The 22,853-nt window shown below is 31.7% G+C and overlaps 1 protein-coding gene across 1 annotated transcript in view; it reads right to left on the bottom strand.

Moving 5' to 3' along the window:
* The window catches only part of Ddr (discoidin domain-containing receptor 2), a 597,456-nt gene that overhangs the window by 13,784 nt on the left and 560,819 nt on the right, over nt 1–22,853 (bottom strand). The window contains exons 12-17 of the mRNA XM_075373682.1: nt 20,926–21,107; nt 19,123–19,338; nt 13,832–13,935; nt 10,968–11,165; nt 9,946–10,038; nt 1,606–1,747 (exon numbers count right to left, since the gene is read on the bottom strand). Coding sequence (XP_075229797.1) covers nt 1,606–1,747; nt 9,946–10,038; nt 10,968–11,165; nt 13,832–13,935; nt 19,123–19,338; nt 20,926–21,107 — 935 coding nt within the window. The remainder of the gene's footprint in view (nt 1–1,605; nt 1,748–9,945; nt 10,039–10,967; nt 11,166–13,831; nt 13,936–19,122; nt 19,339–20,925; nt 21,108–22,853) is intronic.

Here is a 22,853-nt window from a genome sequence, read left to right as displayed (position 1 = left end):
TCAATTTTAACTAATTCATCTTTCAAACATACCCAAATAGAAATGATACTATGATACAAGGCCTATGACATAAAAATAAAAAAGAGTTGTTAGATTTGTTGAAGTTCATTCAAGCAACGTTCCATCTGTATATTTCTCTTATTATTAAAAAAAAATATATATATATACAATTATTGCAACATCAATGTTTAATGTTATTAAATTCCTCCACTGTGAACAATTACATCTAGATGGAATCAAATGCAGTCAATTCATTAGTTCTCTGATAAGTGTTATTCTGTAGATGGAATAACATTTATCAAATATAAGTTAATCAGAGATATGTTAATGGAAACACACAATTAATGCATGAAAAAACTTGATTAAGGCCTTGATCACATTTACTGATTGATAATTTAGTGGCCAGTGTACTGATATTTAATTCTTATTTTGTTTACTGATACTGATCATATCATACTTGCCTTAAATCATTAACATTCTATAGAGATGACAAGTTTTTAAATAATGTTAGACAAATCAGATAAACCTGAATTTTCTGATACCCATTTAAAATATATTTAATTATGTACTCAAGTACTTAGAATCATTGGCTTCAAAACTGTTATTTTATCCTATAGAAATGGTAGGTATAGTTACAACTTAAATAGAACACAAATCAAAAAAGCAATAATTCAAAATATTAGATATTACACAGTGCATTCGGAAAGTGTAATGACAAAACTTTCTTAATTATTATTTTGTATTTCTATTTCATTATTTTATAGAAACGTATATTACAATAATTGAAATAATTTATAAAAGGTATTGAAAATGACCTCCTCTAATATCAATACAACACTGCACACAATTCAATTTGTTTTCAAGCACTTTAACCAGCTGATGTACTGGAATGTCTCATACATATGCTGTTTTGCAGTTTTTACTTTTTCAATCATGCGTGGTCTATTGCGACACACTGCTTATTTTGCTGCTCCCCATAGAAAGTAATCTGGGAAAGTCTGATCAGGTGATTGTGCAGGCCACAACCCCTCAAAATGATTTGTTTACCAAAGACGTTTTGCAAAAAACCGGACTTTCAACCATAGCATCTGAAATATCACGCAGCTTTTGTTGATTTAGTTTAGGTGGTCTTCCAGTTTGATCAGCATCTTCAACAGAGCCAATTGCCTGGAATTTTTCGATAAAAGTTCAAACTGCACTGCGGTGAGGACCAGAAGTATTTGGAACCTTCTCAGTGCTTCACTAAATCAGTAAACTTGTCACCTTCACGAAAGACGCGTTCAATGAGAAAAATACATTCCTCTAACAAAGAACCATTACATTTTTTGCAACTATTGACTCTGATAAACAAAAAACACAAAAAAAAATGAAGCAAGTTCAAACACAACTCAATAACTGGTGTCTTGGTTGCCCAATGAACGTACAGGACAACCAAGCCAATGCTGAAAGAACAAACTGCACCACATAATTCTAAAGCATACTATACAGCAACTTCCGAATGCACTGTATAATTTAATTAATATCAAAATATGTTTGTAAGTATCTACATACATATACATTTTAACAGTAAATGAATTTAAGTGTAAACAATACATATATAATTACCAGAAGTATGCTTTCCCATGCCATCCAACGAATAGGAAGAGCTTCTCTATCATCTAGGTCATAATAATCAGCTGAATAAAGGCTTTGACCCATACCAAAATCTGATATTTTTATACTATACCCTCTTCCAACAAGACAATTCCTATTTAAAAAACAAAATTCAGCTGAATAAAGTCCACTGAACAAGTAAATTATATGGATTACAGGAAAAAAAGGTTAATAAGATACTGATGTTAATTTATATTATTTTGTAGTTTTCAATAACAGAATTTTTTCATAAATTGTCACAATAAAGTTTATATTCTAAAGAACTACAGTTTAAAATAAAGAAGGGGAAAAAATTAATCAATCTTTGTAATCATTCAAAGAAGTGATGTATTATCTGATGATAGTCACTGTTATTCTGTTGATATTGTATCAACTTAAAAAAATAATACTTTTAAATCCTTTATAATATACAATTGGTGCATATCCAGAAAAATTCCAAAGATTGAATTGAAAAGATTAGCTTTCTGATATGTAGGTTATGAGTTCTGTCAGAAATGTAAAAAAATATTTGCATGTTAAAAAAATCTCAAAAACATTTTTCAAGCATGAGTACACTGTAACTAAATAAATTACTACAGTGTTTCTCAACCTGTGGGGCATACACCCCCTACAGGGGTATAACACTACATTTAGTGATAACACTAAATGGGGGGTGTGAGCATATTGAAAAGAAAATATTATTAAAAAAAATTATTAATTTACTGATGGGAAAGCAAAACAAAGCACATTCTGACATAATAAATAATAAAATGCACAATTACACTGATATAATACATTTATAAATAGAGGTGTATCAGTACTGCACAATCTATTTAATAATTAACTCATCAATATTAAATTAAAAACAAGTTTATAATTATTAGTGACTTCCTTGGGCCTGTCTTGCAGAGCAAAAATTTTCAAAGGAAGGTTTAATATTAGAAATAGTCACGCTTGAGTTCTTTTTTTATATTTAGCTGAAATCTATATTTTGGCTTCAAAGCATCCACCACAGAAAATCTGGTATCACAAAGGTAGGATGTTGAAAATGGTAATAGTATACAAAATGCTCTTGTTTTCAGTGCAGAAAACTCATCACCCTTGCCAAAAATTCAAAGAGTGATTTATTACCAAATTGTCTTTTGATTTTGCCACTTGTCATGAAGTCTATGAAGATTTCTTCTTTGACAATTGACAACCCTTCAGGAATATTTTGAAATGGATCCCAAAACCACTCGTAACTTGCTACCGAGTTGTCGTCAGCAAGAAAATACTTTTTAAAATTCTTTGCCAGCATGGCTAAATGATTTTCAGTGGTTACAAAAACAACTTTCACATATTGTTCTTCAGCCTTGCAAGTTTTAACACATTCATCCACATTTGCAAACATTTCTAGGATTTTTGCTTTAAATTTCTGCTCCACAATTCCAGTTTTCTACAAGAAGCATTAACTTTATCACTCGTATCCAACATATGTATATTTTTTGGTCCTTGAAGTTGAAGATTCAAGGTATTTAATTTCTTGAATATGTCGACCAAGTAGCTCAATTCCGTCACAAATAAACCATCTCAAAACTTCTCGGCTTCCAGTCGGTTTTCGTCTTCTAGAAAAATGGTGATTTCACCTCTTAATTCATAAACACATTGCAAAAGTTTCCCACATGATAACCATCTTGCCTTGAAGGGTTAGGTATGGAGGGGGGTGCAATGGTGACCACAACTGTCACATCGTGGCTGTCTTTCCCTAAGGGGTCAGGATGTACTGCACCCATGTCTTTACAAACTGCAGAAAAGATTCTTGAGTTTAGGGGAGGGTCTCATGTTTATATAATTTACTACAGTTACAACCGTCATTAGCACAATATACAGACCAGGCCTCATTTCTTTGGAAGCCAGAGCTTCTCTGTGGATCATGAAATGTGTCCAGACACTGTGGAAATTCCTGTATCACAAGTGCTTGTATACTTCAGAATTTTCCAGACAATGAATAAGTACTATCAGTGCATATTCTGATGCAATTTTTTCTCTATGCTTTGCTTCATTTATAAAATCATTTAAGATAGTAAATAATGCGAGTGCTGTTGCTTTGAGTTCTACTGGTTTGCAGAAAAGTAGTTCTTCTCCTGATGACATGTCATCACAAAATTGAACACAGGCAATGAAATGAGCATCTTTATTGCTATCTATTGCCTCATCAAGCTGAATTGAAAACAATTTGTCACACAACTTCCCGAAAAGCTGATGGTGTACATCTTCAGCTATATCACCAATTCAACAGGCAACGGTATCATTTGATAGAGGTATGAACTGCAATTGTTTGGCAAAATTATCTCCAAACATAGTTTCTACAATCTCAATTGCAGCTGACAAAATAAGCTCTTCACCAGTGGTGTGATGCTTTTTACATCTGGCTATTTTATATGAAATTTATAAGAGGCAAGTAAAGCTTTTTCAATCACAAAGTTTTTTTTTAAAAATGATATTTGCCTTTCATATGAATTTAATTTTAATTTGAAGAATTCTCAGGGTTTGTTAATGTACTCACTATGAAGTTTTTCCAAATGTTGTTTAGGTTTATTAGGTTTCATGCTGTCTGCTGCCAAAATTTTTGAGCAAATGACACACAGGGGCCTTTCTTCTTAAATTACTTCAGTACTGGTAAGCCTAAAATTTAAGTTTTTGAAAATATTTTCAGAACTGCACTTGTCTGTGCACTTGTTGATGCTTCACTATCATCTAATGCTTGCTTATTCCCGTTAAAAATTGATCCATGATCCTATATAAATGGGCTTTCATGAATATTTAATATTGTAAGTTGCAATTAACAAGCAAATTACAACATACACATTCACAATAGATTTGATAATGTTAGAAGAATCTACTCAACTGAGATTGGCTGGAATCGAACCAGGTGCAGCATCTATACATTTTTGCGCAGAAGGTCACACAGACGTTCCAGAATGTTCAATACAAATTGGAACTTCTCGTGAAGGCGCAAGAATTCCGATATGGTAGATTTAAGACAGAGAGCAATAGAGGGGCATCGATTCTGGTTTTGTCAATGCAGCAGATCAGTGTTGCTAAATATCAATAAATTTACTTATTCTTGGTAATTTCTAAGATTTGTAATTAAGGTCATAGTGTATCTTTAGCATACAAATATATTATTATTGTATAAATTGTTATTGTATGAGAGGGGTGCGCGATGAAAATTATGATTGAGAATTGGGTCACAAATAATGAAAGGTTGAGAAATGCTGAATTACTAATAATTCACTTAATAGCATAGTCTGCTTAGTTTGCGCAAACTGTGAACAGTTGTTTCCTTTTAATTCTTCTAATTATTATCACCTACCTGGCTTTCTTTAATATTATGAAAGTACTTATTAAGTTATTTAAAATTCAGATTTTAAGTCAATTTGATTTAGAGGTGGCAGTATTTTGCTTTATATCTCAAAACATGTTCAGAAATAAAAATTGAATTTTGCAAAAATATTTTGATATGTATTCCAACTATGGCCTGATTTTTGACACTGGATAAAGCGGCAATGTGGATCCATATTTTTTTGTGAACTATACTTTTTTTAGCCTTGTTGAATAACACTGTGTCAAATTGGGCTAACTTATTGAAATTAATAATTAATTACTCTAATAAATAGGTTTACTATACATCCGGGATTAGCCCAAACAGTCCTGGTTTTTTAGAGCAATCTGAGGTTGCAAAAATGTTCAGGGTTTGAGAATTTTGACTGGCAAGAATTTTTTTAATTTTGGATCTATATGTTCGACATCACGTTTTTAAACATTCTCTTACAGCTGTGTATCTCTCAGCTGACCTTGGAGGAAGCGCTGATGTCGATTTTGGTGGAGGCATGGCTATTGGTCGCGTTACAACTTTTTACTTCATCATTAGGCAACACAACAGGGGCAATGTGTTTATGTTGTTTTTGTGTGAATGAAGTAACTTTTCTAATGTTTTTGATCATTTTATCTCTATTCGTTTTTTGTCTCATCATCTAGCAATGGCCAAAAGAAAATGTGTGTTTAATGTTAATCTGCAACAGGAATACAAGTTTTTGAAATTGTGTAATGACAGTAACAATGAACATGTTTACTACACACTATGTACTGGAGAATTTTGTGTTGCACATAAAGGAAAGAGTGATATGAAGATTGTTTTCACGTGGGGGGCCACATGAAAACAGTTAAACATAGGAATACTATTAATGCTTCAGCAAACATAAGAGATTTTTTTACAGCCAAAGATGGGAATAACGTGATCTGGAGTGCACTGCTAAGGAAGCTACATTTTCGTACTACACTGTTAGACACGAACTCAGTTTCAGAACATCAGACTGCACATTTAAACTGGTTAAAAATTTATATGACCCAAAATTTTCATCTGCTTGAACCAAAACCGAGGCAATTATTGTTAACATTATTTTGCCATTTATATTTGATAATGTGTTGGGTTCTTTGGAAAACATTAATTATGTAACAGTAACGATGGATAGCTCAAGCAGAAATGAAGTAAAACTTCTTCTGATTGTTGTAAGATATTTCAATCTGGAGGAGGAAATTCAAGTTAAACTTTTAAATTTTGATGAAGCATCAGGTGAAATTGCTCAAATTTTGACTCAGCATTTTTTGTAGTGCATGAAAAAATACAAACTTGAAGTAAAGTTGGTTTGTTATACTGCTGATAACACTAACAGTAATTTTGGTGTTGTGAAGAGAAAGGGGAATGAAAATGTGTTCAGAAAAGTTCAAAGTAATTTAGATAGACCTATTTTAGAAACTGGTTGTTCAGCCCACATTGTAAACAACTCAATACAAGCAGCATGTGATTCTCTACCTCTGGACATAGAAGTTGTTATAAAAATTTATAATTATTTTCACAAATATACAATAACAGTAACGGAACTTAAAAGAGTTCTGTGAATTGTGGAAACAGATTACAAAAAAATATTATCTCATAGTAGCACAAGTTTGTTACCTACAATAGAAAGAATTCTTTCCATTTTTGATGGCCTAAAATCATACTTCTTATCTTCTGACAAATTCCCAAAATAATTATTTGATTTTTTTGAAAATCTAGAAAGTGAACTGTTTTTGAAATTTTTATATGGCTATAGCCATTAAACATATGGCTACAGCTATTTAACAATGTAGTTCTGAAATTGAAAGCTAATTCTATCACAGCAATAGAAGACTTCAAGACATATTCTGAATTAATTTGTCAACTTCAGAAAGAAAAACCCACAAATTTATACTATCTTCTGTCAAAGAATTTCTATGCACTCTAAAAGAAAATAATGATATTCAGGAACAAAAATTCTTCAAGTGTAGACAATTTGTATAATTCTAGTAACCAATATTTAGATTTAAGGAGAACCAGTTTTGATAATGTTAGTAAGTTTCAATGGGTAAATTTACAAACTGAAATTGCCTGGTCTGATTTAGAAGAGAGTGCACAAGTTATTAATGAAATTATAAAAGATTCCGTAAATATTGATGACCTATTTGATAAATGTACATTGTTGAACCGGGAAATTCAAAACCAAATGGTAGGTTGGGGTTCAAGTTCTGAAAAAGTACCAGATACTATTGAAGAGAAGTGAAAACAATTTTTGAGGCATTTCAAAAGACTGATATTTCATGCTGCAATATTTCTAAAATGGTTAAATTTGCGATGTCTTTGCCAGGGACATCTACTCTAGTTGAGAGTTTTTTCAATTACAGGAACATTTAGTCTGCAGAAAGATACTTTCAGTATCTGCTGTTAAACATCTGCTAAATGTTAAAATTAATTCAGAACTTTCTTGTGAATTTTATGATGTAATTAGATTAAACAAACCATTTCTGAAAAAAGTCATGTCTAGTGAAAATTACAAGTGAATAAATAAAGTTTAATGTTTCAGTAAACTGTTAAGACTTTTAAGTAATTTCAAAAATATGTCCTGGGTTGGACCCAAAAAAATTTGGTAAGCCTACCAATAAATAAAGTTTAATTCCTTAAAAAACAAGGGACCTGTACTAAAAATATTATTTTTTTAAACCTTAATTATCAAACTGAAAATCCAACTAACTTATTTATTATTATAAATCATGATTGAGAAGAAAACCACTGAGGTGAACTACAGGAAAAGAATTAGCTACTATTAGATAACCACTAATGAATACTTTTCCAGTAATATTTCAGGCTAGTTTTGTAAATTACTAGTACTAGTTGATGTTGTCATTGGTAAGATAAAATCAGTTTTTGGTCTGATGATATACTGTCTAGAAAAATACAAGTGCTATGATAAAAGTCTAGAAGATGAACCAGCTTCTGATAAAGGGATTTACTCATATGGGATACAAGTTATGGATTATTAATAAACAGTTGCTCTAAGAAATGCTATGTTCTAGTGAAACAGAGCAGTGACTCTTCTATCCTCACTGTAGAACATCTCATTATAAAAAAAAAGTGTGAACACAACATCTTACATTATTGAAAACATAAAGTTTTAACAGCAATGTCTTAGATAAGAATTGATTCTATAAAGCATCCAATATTTTTACTTAGATGTAGTTTACAGGCAGCTTTGTTTGGTATCCCTTGTACCTTATAGTGCACTATTGTTGTTAATACATGCTGTATTTATACCTGTATAATATCTGTAGCTTACATTCCACATTATAGGCTCTTCTGGGCAAATGTTCTTTAAATTCATTTTATTAGTAGCTCACTCATGAAAATTTAAGGTTTTTCACACATAAAGATACATTTCCTGAAAAGAATGGACTAATTCTATTTTTTTTAAATAAATTTTTAAGATCAGGTATAAAATAAAAACTTATTAAAAAAATCTTAAAGTTTATAAATCTATTTCAAAATTTAATTGAAGGTATCAGGTAAAAAGCTTCAAAGATAAAGACTAAAATTAAGTAATCAACTAATATCTGAGAAAATGTTCCTTATACTAATCAGGAATGTTAAAATGTTCAGCATTTAAAAAAATGTAGGGTTCAAGAATACAGATAGAAGAAAAATTGCTAACATTTACAGTAACTAAACTGCAACAATAATAATTGAAGAATATAAGAAAGAAGCCATAATAGAAAAGGAGGTCTGATAAGGATGTTCCCAGCCCCGTTACTTTTTAATCTTTACGTGGAACTAGCAGTTAATGATGTTAAAGAACAATTTAGATCCGGAGTAACAATACAAGGTGAAAAGATAAAGGTGTTACGATTTGCTGATGATATAGGAATCTAACAGAGAGTAAAAAGATGTAGAAGATATAATGAACGGCATGGATAAGTCCTATGCAAGAACTACTGCATAAAAATAAACAAAAACAAAACGAAAGTAATGAAATGTAGTAAAAATAATGTAAATGGACCACTGAATATAAAAATAGGAAGAGAAAATATTATGGAGGTAGATACATTTTTTATTTGGGAAGTAGAATTACTAAAGATGGACGAAGCAGGAGTGATATAAAATGCCGAATAGCACAGGCAAAATGAGTTTTCAGTCAGAAATATAATTTGCTTGCATAAAAATTAATTTAAACTTCAGGAAAACATTTTTTAAACTATATGTTTGGAGTGTTGCTTTATATGGACGTGAAATTTGGACGATCGGAGTACATGAGAAGAAAAGATTAGAAGCTTTGAAAATGGGATGCTATAGGAGAGTGTTAAAAATCAGATGGGTGGATAAAGTGACAAATGAAGAGGTGTTGCGACAAATTGATGAAGAAAGAAGCATTTGGAAAAATATAGTTATAAAAGAAGAGACAGACTTGTAGGACACATATTAAGGCATTCTGGAATAGTTGCTTTAATATTGGAAAGACAAGTAGAAGGGAAAAATTGTGCAGGCAGGCAAAATTCGGAAGATGTAAAGCAAATTGTTAGGGATGTAGGATGTAGGGGTATACTGAAATGAAACAACTGGCACTAGATAGGGAATTTTGAAGAGCTGTATCAAACCAGTCAAATGACTAAAGACAAAAAAAGTTAATAAGAAACGTTTCCAGATGCCATTCAATAAGATACAATTCTAGACCTCTAAAAATCAATACCAGACTGTCAACAATACCATAACACAATTTAAATATGTAGCTTAATAAATGTGGATGTTAAATTGATATGACTTGGCAGTCATAACATTTGATATTAGAATTTTATAAAGCTAATTATAATAACAATTAATTATTGTTAATTTTTTTTTACTAACTATACAAGATCATTTAAGTAGTAAATAAATATTGACAAAATTATACTAACATCACATTGTCAAAAATAAATTTTGCAATTTACCTTGAAGCAATATCACGATGAACAAATTTGAGCGACTCTAAATATTTCATTCCTGAAGCTATTTGAGTTGCCATATAAATAAGGCAGCCATAACTGAAACATAAGACATAAAATAAAATCATTCAGGAAGTTATATATATTAGGTATATAGAATTATTTTGATAAAGATTTTTTTACTAATAGACCATTTTCCTTGGTTTTATTGGCAACAATAATAACAGCTTTTCTGGATTGAAAAATAAGGTTTCTTTTTAAATATATTTAGCTTTGGTTCTGTAAATAATATACCTCATTTAGTTGAATGGAATGGTCTTAGGTAACATGGTAATCTGAACTAATCTTCTGGGGGCTCCCAGTTCCTTTGAGGATTGATTACCAGCCCTCTTACAATTCTTTTCTTTTCCATCTCTTGATCCATTCTTCCCTAGATAGGTATTTCAGGCTCTGGATCAGCCAACATTTTGACTAAGATCAAGGAAGCTGCTTCTTTGGTGATCTTTGGGAGATTTGGCAGTTCCTCTATCCATTGGGGAGTTGTGTAAGATCAAGATGCCCAATGAGGTAAAGCTAGGTAATCTATTATCCATTTATTATCTATCTAGAGCTGAATGCTTGAGAAAGAACAGTTGTTAAAAAATTACAGGAAAAAATCACATATTTCAAGTAGTAACAATTTATTTTGAATAATAAACACTTTAAATCCATCAACAAGGTAAGAGTTTAAAAATAATGACTAATTATTAAATAATGTAATCAAGAAAAATATAATAAATGAAAAGATACTTTTTACAGCAATAAGAAAAATGTTTATAAAAAAGAAGCAAGTTATTTAATATGATAACAGCTGGGATAGCAAGTTATAGGTCTAACAAGAGACAAAATGACAGGCAGTCAAAATATTAAAAGAAATGTAGTTAAGCTGAGAACAATCAATTTAGTTCATTTAATCTCAAAGAAATAGTTAAATATAATCTTTTACCTGTAAACATTAAAAAAAAATTATATAACATTATTTTACTTACCTAAGAGTCTTTGCATTAGCAGGCAATGGTGTAGCAGTCTCTGCAATATGTTCTTGTAGAAACTGGTTTAAATCACCAAATTCTGTGTATTCAAGGATTACACAAAACGGTTCTTCTTTAAGACAAGCTCCCAGCACTTGAACAAGGTTCTGGTCTCTTAATCCACTTAATGCTTCTACTTCTTGCTGGAACTCTGACCTGTTAAAGCACATTTTTAATTAACTATCAACCATTACCGGTGGAAGTATATTTCAAAGAAAAGTAACTGGCTACCTTCATATTAATACGAGTTCATAATTTATAACATTTTCCCCAGAGCAGACTTCTAGTAATTCAAATTAATTTAAAAAAAGCCTGTTTGAATTATCAAAAAATTCATATCATTAGGAGGTTATATTCTAGGATCCAAAGATTGCATTTGAAATAAGTGTCTCCTTGCTAGATTGTAGTTACAATAACCACTGTTTATTTATTTGATGTATTAGTAATAATAAGCATACACTAATGCATTTTTATTAATTCTGAACAAAATAAAACATTTTAAAAGAAAAGAAACGCATAAAAATAAAAACAATTGTGGAACTAGATCTCTAAATAAAGAAAAACATAATGAAATTGATTTTAGTTGAATTGATTATATTTAAAAAAAAAAATAAAATTCTTTTTGTTTCTTTTTTAGAGATTAATGATTTCTTTATTTTTACTTTTTACAGTTAACTCGAAACATTTAATGGATGAGAAGGAATATTGCTCTCATTGAACACACTTGTTGAAGCTTATAACCAAATATTTTCTTCTTTAATTTAATTGTCCTATTTAGTCATTTTCATCATTATCATCAATATTTTCATCTTATTCCTCATATATTTTGTTAATGATTATACTGTCTGATTTAATTAGTAAATTGAGTTTTTTGACCCATTAATCCAGTTTGTTATATCTTCATCAATAATTTTCCAGATCAGGATTAACATGTTTTTAACTGTTTGTACAATTTCAACTTATCTGAATTATCAGAAACATTTTACTTTTATTTTCTTCAATTGTGGAAGGTAAAAATTTTTTTCTAAGATATTTGAATGGTTTATTGATGGCATCTCAAGTTGTAAGAAAATAAAGAAGCATAATGTATTTCTAATTAATTTTTTTTTTTTTAAATTCTATTAAATTATAATTTTGAGACAAAAAAAGATCATCAAAGTATTTCAATTTAGTCCTTTGAATAACCTATTAATCGGCTGATTGTAGAGTTACAGGTAGTTACAATAATAACTTACTTTTAAAATTTTTACTCAGTAATGATTTAAAAAAAAAATAGTTTTATGAATAATGATTCAGAGAATCATATCATATATCACACACTCAATAATTCAGAATCAGTAAACTTACTGTTCACTACTTGTTTGATGTAAAGGAGTCAATGTTACTAGGCGTGTACTATATTATATTTATTTGATTTTATGCTAAAACGTAGCACTTTTGTCACTTTGTCTAAACTTTATTGAAGCTTCCAACATTTACAGATTAAATTCAAGTATTTAAATAGAAATTAACATTTAGAACACTCTTTATTATGGTTGACAGATGATATACAGTGAATTCCAATTAATAGACCCACCGTTTATTCAGGACAGCTATTTAATTGGGACAGTTTTGTTAAAACAGAAACATACTGGTATAATTCATGTAAAATTATTCTGGTTTAATGATTCAAAATGCCACTTATAAGACCCTTTAGTTCATATGTTTTTTATTTTATTTGAAAAATAATATAATTTTATTATTATTATTATGTAAGTCGTTTAACAGTTGTTTAAACATTCTAAGGACTGACTTCTCCTTAACCACTAGGTTTTATATGCATTGGTCTGCACAGTACTTAATTATTTCAAGTAGTGCAGGAATAATAACAAAATAATCAAAAAGATTACTAAAAAAAATGATTAAAGCTGAAAATGAGGAAGAACCATACATAAAATGTGTTGCCAAATTTGTTGAATACCAAGTACTGAAAGGGAGATGACAGAGAAAAATATAAGAACTTTTTTTAAGAAGTTTAACCAAGTGACAGACATTAAAGTACATATTTTTACCAACTATATATTTTATTAACTATATTTACATATAGCTAACTATTTTTAGATATTTACATATTTTACTAATTATAAAAGGGACTCATTGAATTAAAGGTTCATGTAGATGATAAGAAAAAAGTCAACAGACAAGAATGGACTAAACAAAGAAAGCTCTTCTTTCTTCTTTCTGTTTAGCTCAAACACTTCTGGAAGAAAAAGAAATAAATTACATGAAATGATAATTGTGTGATCCTTGAAGGTATGTTTAAAAGGCCTCAAATCAGCCTGCTTCAGGGCTAGAAACAGAAGGGGTGGTGTGGCTGGCGACCAGGGGGTTGTCACAAGGTGAGTGTCTTCCCCTATGGGGATCAGGATGGTCCATAAATGTCTATCCATGAGGAAAAAGTACTTACTATTTTGACTTGTACCTCTACTTTGTTATCAACCTTTGTTTGTTATTAATGATGTAAGACTACAAAAACAATCATTTTGTCATTTAATAATTTGTTTGTAATTTTAATAATGTATTAAAAATAACATTTTGAATAATAAGATGTTAATTGTGTTTAATAATTAGTATGCACTGTACTGTGTTAGTGGATATCTCCTGATTTTTCATTAATATCACTTAATACGGCCAGCAGTTTAATCGAACCATATGGTACTGTCCCAAAATGGTTGATTATCTGGAATCCAACTGTAATGCATTAAGTACAGACACATGTATCAATAACAATTTTATGATGTATGGTCTTTTAAAAATCAAACTGGTTAACTAAAATTTCTTACCGTGTTGCTTCAGATGTTCCAGATCTAAGGTACTTAACAGCAACAAGTTTACAAGTGTGGTTGCTAACCCATTCTGGCATCCTTCCAACCTCACATAATTGCACCTAAAAATTAAAGTAATAATTGCACTTTTTCAATTATTAAAAATAACATTACTTGTTGATTACTTACTGATTTTTACTACAAAATAAACATGAACAGAAAATGAAAGAAATGAGAAATGGGCAGTTAACTGTAAAAATTTATTAAAAATAAGTGAGTAAATATAACAGACTATGCTATGTATATAAAGCTATATTTCTCAAAAAGGAGAAATTTATGTTGTTGTGATAAATAATTGTTCTTATAGAAAAAAAGATTATTCATTTTAAGTATACAATTAGAAGTTTGAAAAGATATTTAAAAATAGTTGTAGTGTGAATAGAACATAAAGTTAAGATGCATGAAACAGAGTAAAGCACACACTATAGGAAAGCTAAATACCAGAGAGCCAAGATATTTACAATGTGATTTACAAAGGAATTTTTTGAAATTTATTCTATTAATAAACAGAAAATGAAATATTCTTTAAACAAATTTAAAAAATATTCTTTAGAAAAATAAATTTGTTAGTCAATAATTTAAGACATCTATAGTATAAATGGTTTAGTTGTGGGAAACAGAAGAAGATAGATTAGAAGAGAAAAACAGTAGACTAAGTATTGAACAGCTGTACCAACCTAATGAAATGTATAAAGCAGTAAATAAAAATTACATAACAGTAAATAAAAATTATTTGTAAGAACTTATTATTTACAAAAACTCTGATATTAATTTGAAAACAAGCAGCACAGAATATTTAAAAATACAAGGGTTATTTTTTTTCAAGGTCCGATCGGTCGCGAAATAAAAACCCGCGCAAAAATTGGATGAACCTTTTCGCATATGTGTTGCGCAGTGTCTCTAGTATGGCCTTCAATCACGCTGCATCACTTCGTTTAGTTCTGAACACGCAGCTAGCACGTAAACATGTCTACAACAATAGCATCTCCCACCAAGTGTGAAGTGTGTGCGGTAATTCGATTTCTTCAGGCTGAGTGGAATTACTGGTGGAATTCATGGAACGTGACACGACCATCACTGCAGCCTCATACTGCGTGACTCTTCAACGTCTACGAAGGGCAATTCAGAATAAGCGGAGAGGAATGTTGTCATCAGGCATTGTCTTTCTCCATGACAATGCTCGGCCACACACTGCAGCTGTAACAAAGCTCCTGCAGCGTTTTCATTGGGAAGTGTTTGATCACCCACCATATAGCTCAGACTTGGCTCCTTCCGATTTTCACCTCTTTGCTCACATGAAACGCTGACTAGGAGGACAACATTTTGGCACAGACATCAAACTGCAGACCAGCGTAGAAACATGGCTGAAACACCGGCGGCTCCTTTCTATGACGAGGGTATTGGAAAGTTGGTACTACGCTATGACAAATGTCTAAATTGGAGTGGTGACTATGTAAGTACTTGTTACAAATAAAAAATTTTTTATTTTCACTGTGGTTTTTAATTTTGTGATTGATCAGCCTTGAAAAAAAAATAACCCTCGTAAGTTTACATACTACCATGGTTTTGCAAAAACTATTGATTTTGCATTTAACAGCTAAAGTATATGATGCTGCAAACTGCTTTTCTTTCAGAAACTAGAGTCACCCAATCATTTAACAATAGGCTAAGGTTTCCTTATTGAAAAACATGCACCTTAGCAGGGTTTTAACACATGTGGAAGTATTCAAATTGAAGTATACATATAAGTATTAATCTTTATAGACTCAAGAACTTAATCTAATTAAATCTGGTTTTTGTGTGAAAAATTTCAACAATAATCTAATCAACAGTAGGTTTTACTTATGTATTTCCTTTAAAATGTAACAGAAGACACTGAATTTACAACAATTCTACTAAAACTCTTCTGGTTTCTTCAGGTTCATATGTATAACGATACCTTAAAAGTTGCAACAGTTGTCATATTTGACAATAGAGTTTAATTAGTTTATATTATGTAAGTTTGTCTCCTATTCTAATCATAATTTTCTTTATTCAAAATAATTCTGAAATTCTGTGCACACAATAAAGCAACTTCATAAAATCATACAAATAAACATTTAATGAATTTATTATTAAAACAATCTAGTGTATCTTACACTATTTTTTTACAAACTTTTGGAATGGGCAAATGAATATGCAGGACAGAGTTTAGATGAAAAACCATGGCTAATTCAGTATAATATAAAAAATTAGATTCTTGTAAATTATGATTTTGTTTAAGGAATCAAAATTCCCTGTTTGATAGTTGAGTGAATCTCTGCCAAAAACTCAAACACAAGAGTAAAAAAAACAATAAAGCAACAAACAGGAGTTAGTAATGATTAAGCTTGTTAGGAAAGGTCACGACTTTTAAAAAATATACACTAACATGATAATGTGTAATACCACTTTGTTATGCATTTCTCTTTGTACAAAAGCTATTTACGTTCATGTGATTTACTCTTTTCCCATTACGCAAAATGAAATCGCCATTTTTATTCTTCTCTGACATTTCGTCAGATTGTACAGCTGCAATCACATAGTTTATTTTTTTTCTCATCAAGAAAAATTAAACTGCCATTTTTCCATCTATATTTCATCAGATGGGGCAAACTATCAGGGTTCAGAAAATGCTAGGATGATATGTATCAAAATGCTATTATGAAAAAACTGTTTAATAAATTATATAAGTAAAAATAATACAATATAATATGAAAATGAATAATAATCATTAATGAATAATTGTAATTATTAACAAAAAAAATTAATAAAGGTAATTATTTTTTTTTGTGTACTATTATGACGGTGGGAAACACAATAAAATTAAACTGAACTACAATCGGCTGGGCTACGATAAGCTAACTTCCAGTTAAGTAGAAATAATACACATATGATATTTATTATTAGTAAATAATAAGTATTAATAAATACACACATACATGAAATAAGCATTTTTCTGGTAAAATAGTATTTTTGGCTTTTAAGACAATGGTTTTACTGTTGATAACAGTAAACAATGACAGTCATTGCTGTGAGTGTAAGGAAATCAACAGCTACAACCTAAAGGTAATTTTTATGTACTGTATTGATTGCTAGATTAAATTGATCTAAAAATATTTTTTTAAAAGAGATAACTACATATTTTTCTTAGAGAAAAATAAATAATCAACACATACTTTAAGAAGGTACAACAAAAATAGCTGATATCACAACCACCTAAAATATAATTTCATTGTAAGATATCCCTCCAAAAACAACTATTTGCCCTAAATCTGAAAAAAATTGATGTACAAAGATATTGAATATTATCTGTTACTCTCAAACTTCTCTAAAACACAATTCTTTGCTTCAGACACGGAGAAAAAATATTTAATAAATTAAGTCGTGCAAAAAATGTGTAAAAATACTATAAAAATTCACTCACCATTGGGCTGTTTCATCACAAAATAATAAATAGCAAAATAATGTTATTTTAAATAGATGTCTCTCTTAACAATTTGAGTAGCTTACTTGTTTTTTTCATGTTTTTTCTAAACCAATTGTTTGTTACGAGGGTGAATCAAATGTGAATGATAATTTTGCTATTCTACGCAGTAAGGTGTTCTGAGCTGGATGGTAGAGTGGGGGGGTTAATGTTCGGTATGTTAGAAAGGATAAACCAGCTTGGTTATCTCTTCTGCTCTGTTCTGTTGCCAGTACAGCCATGAGTGAGCAAAAGGTTCTGTTGTCTGTTGCACAAATAAATCATAAAGTTTTTAACTAACGAAGGCATTAAGCCTGTAAAAATTTTAACTCATTTAAAGGTATGTTTAGGGATGCTACCCTGTGCCAGAACCGAGTGTATACGTAGGGCGGGCGAGAAAGTGTAGAAAACAAAGTTATGATCGATGCCCAAGGTCAAGTCTCACAGCTGATAACATCTGTGCTGTTCGAGAGCTTATCGAAGGTGATTGTCGGTTCAATGTTAAAGGTCGTGTCAGAAGTGAGTATCAACTATAGAAGTGCTCAGTCCATTATCAATGATCATCTTGGCTTCAGAAAAATTAGTGCTTGATGGGTTCCAAGGTTGTTGACAAAAAATCAAAAACAGGTCAGGTTGGAGATCTGTGATAGACTTCTGAATTGATTTCAGGAAGAAGGGGACAATCTTTTGAGGTGCGTGGTCACATGTGGTGAGAACTGGGTCCATCATAACACTTCAGAGTCAAAAATGGTGAGTTCGGAGTGACGAAGGAAGGATAAGGGCTGTCCAGTAAAGGCCAAAACTGATCTGTCTACCAGAAAAGTTCTTGCAATGATTTTTTTTTCCCAAGGGGAGTTTTACTCAATGATTTTCTACACAATCAACGAACGGTAAAAGTGGCTTACTATTGTCTGCTCCTGCAGTCAACAAAAGTCGCCTGCTGAAACAAAAGATGGGGCAAACTCATCACAGATGTCATTCTTCTCCAAGACAATGCCAGGCTGCACACTGTGATTTTGACAAGGAATAAATTGAAAAAATGCACTGAGAAACCCTCGACCACCCACCAAACATTCTAGATCTGTCCCCCTGTGACCATTTTTCATTTGCGTCCTTAAAAGAATCACTTGGAAGGGAACAATTTGAAAACAATGAAGATGAGGAGCATGCATGCAATTGGTTGATGACTCATCGTCAAAGTTTTTATGAACAAGGAATATTCAAGCTTCTAAGCCATTGGCAAAAATGTGTAGATCGTGTAGGAGACTACTACTATATGGAGAAATTATAAAGATATTATTAATCAATAAATTTATTAAAAAATTACTGTTTATATTTGATTCACCTTTGTGCATTTTGAAACAGCCCCGTAGCAAGTGAATTTTTGTAATATTTTTCAATTTTTGCACTACTTTATTAAATATTTTTTCTCTGCATCTATGTGTTTTAGAGAAGTTTGAGAATAACAAATAATATTCAGTTTCTTTGTATATAATTTTTTTTTTGGGTTTGGGGCAAACAAAAAAAAAGTATGTTTTTTGAAGGATACCTTAACACTTTAAGCGTTTTTCGGGTATTTGTACTATTAATAATTTTTTTTTATATCATTCTGGTTTTGTGATAAAGGAGATTCATTAACGCTTTTACAATGCAATTTTTTTTTTGTGGTTGTGATAATGTTAACAGTATAATTATTAAGAGCAATGAACAATTTTGATCACAAAACTTTTAATTTTTACGTAAAATAAAAATGATAAAATCTTACCTCACCAAACTGACCCATTCCTAACCTATGCAGTAATTTGAGCTGTTCTATAGGAAACTCCTGCAAAGGTAGAGAAGGATATTTTACTGTGTCAGACTCTGAAGGACTAATAATATGTGGATGAAGTTGCCCATAACCCGATGAACCACTAGCTCCTTGAGAACTACTGGAAGGGGGAGCACTTGGTGGAGGTGAAAGGGGCACTGGTGGTGCTTTCTATAAATATATAATATAATAATTAATTAAAATTAAAAAATACATATAAAAGACATTTTTTACAACATATAGTTAAGTAATTCATACAATAGAATTCATTTTTTAGTTAATTTTCTAGCTGAATGCATGTTTACACCAATGGTTCTTTAACTGATACTTCAGTTGATTTTTCTCATAACTAATCAGAAACTAAACACTTTGAAGAAGAAACGTTTACTATAAAATATAATCTAGAAAAATCTAGCTTTCAGACACATACGATTCAGCAAAGTCATCATCAATGATCTGAAAGCATATATTTGATTAGTTAGCCGTTCATGTTCTCCAAATGTTTTGCTTGCCCTCTGGCAACTAAAATCAACTTTGGCTTCATCTATGAAGTCTGCAGACAAAACTATCCATGAATGAACAAACGTTGGTAATAAATTTACATGCTCATGTTCTCCAAGTCCACCAGACTGGTCTAGAGGGTAACTCGTCGTTGCAAATCAGCTGTTTATCAAAGCCAAAGGTTCTGAGGTTCAAATCCTAGTAAAGGTTTGTTGCTTTTATACAGATTTGAATACTAGTACTCTTTTTCTGTTTAGCCTCCAGAACCACAGTAAGGTATTACTTCAGAGGATGATATTTATGAATGTAAAATGAAGTCCTCAGGTCAATCACTCCTGAGATATGTGGTTAATTGAAACCCAATCACCAAAGAACACTGATCCACGATCTAGTATTCAAATCTGTATAAAAGTAACTGCCTTTACTAGGATTTAAACCTTAGAACTCTTGAGTTCGAAGTCAGCTGATTTGTGAAAACAAGGTTAACCACTAGACCAACCTGGTGGGTCAGATTTGATAACTAGTCATCGTAAATCAGCTGATTTTGAAGTCGAGAGTTCTAAGGTTCAAATCTTAGTAAAGGAAGTTACTTTTATATGGATTTAAATATTAGATCATGGATAGCAGTGTTCTTTGGTCATTGTGTTTCAATTAAAACAAAAATATGATAAACTATGTTCATGATATATTAAATATTATTTAATAATTAAATGACTAATATGGGTCATACAATTATGACACATAATTAGTCATATTTAATGTGACTAAAATGACTATTACATATTCATAGTCAAAGAGTAATATAAATTACTCAACTCTAGTCGTGCATAAAATTCTTTGTTACATTAAAATCAGATAAAAATGTATTATACAACATTTAATTTAAATATCTATCTGTTATTTTAATTTGATTATACAGTCACTTTGGCAGAAAAAAACAAGTTCTTAAAATATTTTTTTTTTACTGAAAAAATTCCATGATTCAGCCTAATGAGCCTTTGCTATTACACGAACAAGTTTTGTTCATCAACATTATTTAGACAGTTGTACTTCTGTCTGCTTATTTTGGTGAATGTTTCAACTAAATTTATTGAACCAGAACTTAAGCAACATGGATTCAAGAGGGTAGAAGGAATCAAAATTTAACTAGCAGATTGTGAAATTAAACTGATAAACCCTTATTACAGAAACACTGTAGCATACTTAGCTTTCAATATGAACTGATTTTTAAAATAATTTTTAGAAGAATAAACTTACCTGACATATTTCAGTTGCAGCATAATATTTTTCAGGTGGTGGAGGAACTGGGGGAGGTTTGGGAAAGAAATTATGCAGAGGAGGGGGATGTGATCTCGCTGGAGTAGGAGGAGGATATGAAGGAGATGTACTTGATGTAATACGTGGCACAGCATACTCCTGTGATAAAGTATCTCTAACATCTGAAAAAAAATTTATTTTTCAGAAAAATTAAATAATAATCAGCATTATGTTTAATATAAAAACTTAAATAAAACAAAGTAAATTTAAAAATAAAACAACATAAACTTCAAAGAATGCGCAAATACTTTTGAATTTTCATTAATTTTCTACTTTTTGAAATAGATAGCAAAGTTAAAATAATTATATATTTAACCCAATATGGCACTGCTTGAAACTGATATTTATTCTTATAAAATTTACACAGCTAGCTAATAATTTTGACTTTTTCTGTTTGGATTTGGTAAAAAAATTTTGGTTGAATGAGAAAAAAAATTTTTTCCTAATAATACACAAGTATCAGGCAAGTGATGAATATTATTCGATCAGCTACGCAAGGAACACAGAGGACGAGAGAGAGAGGAGTGGTCATGCTGTTAGATATACGCAATGCGTTTAATGAGCTGCCATGGGAATTTATATTTCATGAACTAGAAGCCAGACAAATCCCAGCATACCTGCGAAGGGTATTGCATGAATATTTTAAGGACAGATTTGTGGTGGGCAGGTCAGAAGGTGGTGAAACAAAATTTTCGGTGGAGAGGGGTGTCCCTCAGGGTTCGGTGCTGGGTCTGGCCCTGCGGAACATTGCTTTCGATAATGTTCTAAGGCAGCACTACCCGGCGGGTGTCACCTCGGTGGAGTTTGCCAATGATTTGGCACTTGTGATTGTGTGCAAAACAGAAGAGGAACTGATGGCAGTCATTGAAGAAGCGGCTGACATGGTTGGAGGTGGCTAACAGCTCATGGTCTATGGATCCCTGAAGAAAAGTGAAAGTGGTTGTTATGGCTGGGTGATGCAGACTACATCCATTGCATTTTAGAGTGGGGCACATGATAGTCCACCCTAGCCCAGCCACGAAATATTTAGGTGTGTGGATGGACAAGCACTGGTACTTTACTATACATGTTGAGGAGGCGGTGAGAAAGGGCAAAAATGTAGTGCAGGCGCTCAGCAAAATCATGAGGAATAAGAGTGGTCCTCAGATGGGGAAGAGGAAACTGTTGGCTAGTGTGCACTCTTTGGTGGTGTTATATGGAGTTCCTGTATGGCTGGGAGCGTTGTCGAGGGCCAGGAATGTGAGGCGATTGGTTATGCAACAATGTAGGGTAAATATATGTATCATCATAGGATACCGTACGATCAGCGTCAAGGCAGCATCGATTATAGCTGGGGTACCGGCCATAGACTTACAACCGCAAATGAGAGCTTCAATAGTGGCCGAACGGGACAGAAAGGAAGCAACTGACAGTCTCTACATGACATGGCATGACAGATGGCGGAATTCGGACAAAGGAAGGTCGACCTAGGAGCTCATAAGCGACGTCAGGAACTAGGTGGAAAGCACCCAGATGGTAACATTGTGGGTAACAGAGCTACGTAACAGAGCATGGTAACAGAGGCTACGAATTCACCCAGTTCCTGTCTGGACACAGATGTTCTCGGGACTATCTGTACAGGATGAGCAGATGCCATACAAATCGTTGTCATGATTGTGGCTGACTGGATACAGCAGAGCATGTGGTGTTTTTCTGCCCTAGATGGCGCGACTTAAGAGTAGTGCTCGAGGATCAGGGTGAGGAGAGGGCCAACAGTACAGTCGAGGTGATGCTAACCAATAGCGACAAATGGGAATGTATCTAGACTACAATTACATCAATGATAGGAGAGAAGGCCAATTAAGAGAAGCGACGACAGACTGAGCAGA

This window comes from Lycorma delicatula, chromosome 8, assembly GCF_047948215.1.
Source record: "Lycorma delicatula isolate Av1 chromosome 8, ASM4794821v1, whole genome shotgun sequence".
In the NCBI taxonomy this organism is placed as follows: domain Eukaryota; kingdom Metazoa; phylum Arthropoda; class Insecta; order Hemiptera; family Fulgoridae; genus Lycorma; species Lycorma delicatula.
This window is presented reverse-complemented; position numbering and strand designations above follow the sequence as displayed.